Raw genomic sequence first — 6,057 nt, 5'->3', positions numbered from 1 at the left:
TGACGGAAAAGCAACAAGATTCCAGAACACGACGCCGCCACTTTACAAATTATCTTACACAGGAACACTACAATCGAAAACGTCTAACAAATCTATTGAATCAACGACAATGGCGTTTGGCACAAATGACCCGTTGCCATTACAAACAACACAAGCACTTGTCACAACTGAACTGTTGTCAATACAAGTTGTCATTACAAACAACACAAGCACTTGTCACAACTGAACCGTTGACATTACAAACAACACAGACATTTGTCACAACTAAACCGTTGACACTTCAAACAACACAGACATTTGTCACAACTAAACTGTTGACATCACAAACAACACAGGCATTTGTCACAACTAAACCGTTGTCATCACAAACAACACAGGCACTTGTCACAACTAAACTGTTGACATCACAAACAACACAGGCATTTATTACAACGAAACCGTTTTCATCGCAAAAAACACAGGCACTTGCTACAACTGAACCGTTGTCTTCAAAAAAAAACCACAGGCTCTTGTAACAACTGAACAGTTGACCCCACAAACAATACAAGAACATGTCACAACTGAACACTTGACATCAAAGCCACTTTTAACAACTGAACTGATGAAATTGCAAATCACACAGGCACTGGAAATAACTAAACTGTTGACATTACAAACAACACAATCACTTGTCACAACTGAAACGTTGTCATCACAAACAACACAATCACTTGTCACAACTGAAACGTTGTCATCACAAACAACAAAGCCATTTTACACATCGAGGGAACCGCAAAAGTCGTCATTTTACAAAACATCAAATGAATTAACAAGGACACCATCTGACGAAAAAGCAACAAGATCCCAAAAAACGACACCGCTACTTAACATTTTATCTTACACAGGAACACTACAATCGAAAACGTCTTACAAATCTATTGAATCAACGGCAATGGCGTTTGGCACAAATGACCCGTTTTCATTACAAACAACACAAGCACTTGTCACAACTGAACCGTTGTCATTACAAACAACACAGGCACTTGTAACAACTGAACCGTTGTCTTCACAAAAAAACATAGGCGCTTGTAACAACAGAACCGTTGACCTCACAAACAACACAGGCACGTGTCACAACTGAACCCTTGACATCAAAAACAACACAACCACTTTTAACAACTGAACCGTTGAAACTACAAATCACACAGGCACTGGAATAACTAAACTGTTGACATTACAAACAACGCAATCACTTGTAATAACAACACCGTTGACCTTACAAGCAACACAAGCACTTGTGACAAATGAACTGTTACTACACAGGCACTTGTCACAACTGAAATGTTTTCATCACAAACAACAAAGCCATCTTACACGTCGAGGGAACCGCAAACGTCGTCATTATACAAAACATCAAATGAATTAACAACGCCACAAAATGACAACGGATTAACTACTTCCCAAACACCATTGACATTTCACTCAGTATCGGTTGAACCCACATTACAGACAACCCCTCCTTTGAGCAAATCAGCCGAAACAGGATCAATTCAACAACATTACTAATCTAGTGGATATTTGTGACAACATTAATTGATTCAACAAATTCGCAAATACAGGCCTTCTTTGACACATCAACTGAACCAGGGTTGTCACCAACAACAACTTCTTACAAATCAATCGAATCAACATTGTCTACAACACAATATTATCCTTTGGAGGCTAAGTAAGTATGGCGACTGTTTAAAAAGATGGCTATTGAAATTCACACTTGGCTACATTTTTGGCTACTGTTTTAGATTACCTGGTGACCTATTGCGATCGCCTTGTGTCCGTCGTCATGCGTCCGTAAACAATTTACATTTTCAACTTCTTCTCCAAAACCCCTGAACCAATTTCAATGAAATTTTGCAGAAATCTTCCATGGCCAAAGGTCAACCAAATTGTGAATCATATGGTCCCCAGCTCCCCGGGGCCTGATCATGAGGAGCGGGGCCAAAAAGGGTCAAATTGACTAAAATTTCAAAAATCTTCATCTCAAGATCCAGATATGGTAGAATCAAATACTCTTCATTGGCTGAAGGGTCTTATGGTGCTTAACAACAATTGTGAATTTCACGACCCTGGGGTCTAAAGTTTCCCCCTGGGGAGGGGATAAACTTTACTATAGTTTATATAGGGAAATCACATTTTGGACCAACATTTGTTTAATTTCCATTGGAATTAATTCAAACTTAGTTAGCATTATCAGCATCGGATAGCAGTTTGATGGTTTGCACAGATTGGCCCTGATTGACCTCCAGGGGCTGAGGGGCGGGGCCAAAAGGGGTCAAATTGACTGAAATTTCACAAATCTTCTACTCAAGACCCAGATATGGTAGAATCAAATATTCTTCATAGATGCAAGGGTCTTATGATGCTTTACCAAAAGTGTGAATTTCATGACCCTAGGGTCTCATGTTTCCCTCTTGGAAGGGGGTAAACTTTACTATAGTTTACATAGGGAAATAACATTTTTTGAGTGTCATTTGTTTAATTGCCATTAGAAACAATTTGAACTAGGTTAGAATTATCGGTACTGGATGGCAACTTGATGGTATGTACATATAGTAATTGATCCCTGCTGACTCCCAGGGGCTGATGGGCGAAATTATATTTGTCAAATTGGCTGAAATTTCAAAAAGTCTTCTTCTCCGTTCCCAGATAGGGTAGAAATACATACTCTCCATAGATAAAAGGGTCTTCGTGTGGTTTATCAAAAGTATGGATTACGTTATCCCATGGCTTCCTGTTCCTCCACGGGAGGGGTGAAATTAATTACTATAGTTTATATAGGAAAACAGTACTTTTGGGTTCATTTTGTTGATTTTCAACTGCAATTATAACACTATTGACAGTTTGACACTTTGAATATTAAGACCCTGACCTACCCCAAGAGAATGAGGAGCAGGGTCAACAGGGATAAAATAAAGTATATAGACTGAACCTTCTACAGTCCTCTTCTTATAAGTCTCGGATACGCTAATTTATATTTTCAACTTCTTCTCAGAAGCCGCTGATCCGATTTCAAAAACATTTTGCAGGAACCTTCCGTGGTCAAATTTGCACTAAAAGTGTGAATTATACGTTTCCTATCCACTGGGGCTCTGAGGGGCAGGGCTAAAAGTGGTCATATTGGCTTTAATGTTAAAAATCATCTTCTCCAGACCTAGATACAAATGTATGCTGGAAACGATTACTCTTCATAGGTGAAAGAATGGTCTTGAGGTACTTTATCAAAATTGTGAATTTCATTACCCTCGAGCTTCACGTTTGCCCTTGGGGAGGGGTTGAAATTTACTATAGTTTATGTAGGAAAATCCAACTTTTGGGAAACTTTTGTTCATTTTTTCCTGGAAATCATTCAAACTTGATTTACATTATAACCATGAGATTACAGTTTGCTACTTTGACATCTTTAACCCTGTCTTACCCCCAGGGGCTGAGGGGCTGAGGGGCTGAGCCCCAATTGGGTCATATAGCCAGAGATTTCAACAGTCATTTTCTCCAGACTGAGATAGGCTGGAAACCAATACTCGTCATATATGGAAAGGTCTTGATGTGCTTTATTATCAAAATTGTGAATTTCATGACCCCCAGACTCCATGTTTTCCCCTGGGGAGGAGGCGAAGTTTACTATACTTTATATAGGAAAATGATACTTTTGGGTATGTTTGGTTCATTTTCAATTGGAAAATATTCAAACTTGACAGCCATTATAAGAATGAAACGATGGTTTGATACTTTTGCAATTTAGGCCCGGGCCCGCCCCCCAAGCTGAGGGGCGGTTCTAAAAGGGGTCAACTTGGTTTATATAAAAAAATCTTATCCAGACCAAGATATGCTGAAAACAAATAATCTACATATTAGATAAAGCACCTTATACCCTGGGGATGGGGTAAAGTTTACTGAAGTTATATAGGAAAATTATACTTTTGGGTATACAATGTATTTGGTTCATTTCCAATTGGAATTCATTGAAACTTGATAGACATTATAACTTCGAAATGACAGTTTGATACTATGACAGTTTGGGCTTTGGCCATCTTGAAATTCTTATCCAGACTCAGATATGGCTTCATTGACTTAAGCACTATCCCTGAACAAGCAATGTCTGACACATGCACAAAAGCAAATTAATTATTTCAAGAAGAATAAACTGGAAAAGATTAAAAATAATGGCGTACACATCCATAGTGTTATATTATTAATAACTTTGCCAAAGGCCTGATCGTACTTTTAAACAGCACTTTGTATGTTGGTTGTTTATCATGTTAATTTTAACATAATTAACAAAATATGTGACCTTTTTATCACAAAAAGCTCAAAACAAATATCTTTCTCATATCAACTGGTGTTAAATTCAGATGATGTAGTCAACTCACAATTTTTTATTTTTTTTTACCATTTAGTTGTATGTAATTTATGTTCAGTATAAAAAGATGCAAAGCTTCCAAATGGCAAATTACAATACACAAAAACTCGTCATTGTTGAATCAATATATTAGGTAGGACAGCTGTTTTCTTTTTAGCCAGTAACCTTACTCAAATAAACCCCAAAGAAATCCAACAGCTCCCTCTACTGTAATAGGATAGAAAAAGGTGGAAAGATGAGGTGCCCCAGCTGAGATCGAACCAACGACCCCAGGTTCCGGAGGCCAACGCTCTACCACTGAGCTAAAGGGACATGTCCTGTCAGCTAACTGACAGAACCACTATTTGTACATATTACATATTCTTCCCAGATCTCTCACACTACTTTTGCATTACATGTAGTTCAAGTTAACGTTGTTACAAAATGATTTCTTTTTCATTTGGCAACATCGATAACATCAGTTTTTACATAACTCAGGTGACCGTTAAGGCCCATGGACCTCTTGTTTTAGGTACAGGGTGAGCCCTGTTAGTTATTTTCAGAATTGAGACTTGTCGATGTCTTCCCTTGAGATGTTTTGAAGATCAAAATGTATCCACTGCCTTTAATTTGTACATGTATTTTGATGTCAGATTTCTTTCTGTTGTACAATCGCGCACATGGTGGTTCTTTTAACGCATGCTTTTATTTGACTGATACTGTGTTTTGATGATTTATAGCTTGAACAAAGCAAAAGCTGTTAAGAAAAACAAGATACATGGAAGAGGCTGTAATTTAAAAATTAACTGACATCCAATTTGTTGGTATCATATAATCACGCATATTTTCTTTTATCACAGCTATCCCGTCCGTAAATATACCCCAAACCGCCTATGCCACCACTGAAGGAACTACCTTCAGCATTTCATGTTCTGTATCATCAACTACAGCAGTCACAAATGTCTCCTGGCAGCGTACCATCAATGGTCAAACCTCATCAATCAGCATTGATGATGTTAATTTCTCTGGAGCTACCACAGGCTCTCCATCTCTGACCATCATCACAGCTTCTATCACAGACACTGGAACATACACCTGCTTTGCTACTAATTCTGCTGGAACTGGAAGTGATTCCACACAGGTTACTGTTTCTGGAAGTAAGTGAACAATTGGGGATGGACTTTGATTGTTATGACATTATTAAAACAATCATTTAATTTGATGACGGTGAATGAAGCCTTACAATCGTTTTTGAGTAAACCTGGTCTTAAGGACTGAGGTGTGTCTGTTGCTTGTCAATCTGCTGTTTTCTGTCCGTTGTCAGTCAACAATTTCTTTAAAAATGTCCTTTAGAAGTGTTTAATGAAATTTCACTAAATTTGACTGGAGTCATCCAGGAAGATTAGGATTCAACTGGGTTGATTTCCTGAGAGGCTTACGGGTGGCGCCAAAAATGGGCAATTTTGCTATTTTGCTTTTAACAACTTCTCCTCTAGAACTTTTCAGCATAAATGATTACCATTTTTGATTGGAAACATTCTCACTCAGTGAGGATTCAGATTATACAAATGGGGGTGCTAACACCAACCTAATTCGGCTATATCGGTTTATTCAATTCTTCTCATGAACGAACAGATATATATGAACCATATNCGAATAGTCTGACCCCAAGGATTAAGAGATAA

At 38.1% G+C, this 6,057-nt stretch overlaps 1 protein-coding gene across 1 annotated transcript in view; it reads left to right on the top strand.

Moving 5' to 3' along the window:
• Window positions 1–931: 931 nt before the first annotated feature.
• Window positions 932–6,057, top strand: part of LOC110446147 (hemicentin-2-like) — a 68,716-nt gene continuing 63,590 nt past the window's right edge. Inside the window, exons 1-2 of the mRNA XM_021491147.1 lie at window positions 932–1,067; window positions 5,233–5,529. Coding sequence (XP_021346822.1) covers window positions 932–1,067; window positions 5,233–5,529 — 433 coding nt within the window. The remainder of the gene's footprint in view (window positions 1,068–5,232; window positions 5,530–6,057) is intronic.

This window comes from Mizuhopecten yessoensis, unplaced genomic scaffold (assembly GCF_002113885.1).
Source record: "Mizuhopecten yessoensis strain PY_sf001 unplaced genomic scaffold, ASM211388v2 scaffold2597, whole genome shotgun sequence".
Lineage (NCBI taxonomy): Eukaryota > Metazoa > Mollusca > Bivalvia > Pectinida > Pectinidae > Mizuhopecten > Mizuhopecten yessoensis.
The sequence above is the reverse complement of the archived record's forward strand: the minus strand, read 5'-3'. Positions and strand labels throughout refer to the sequence as shown.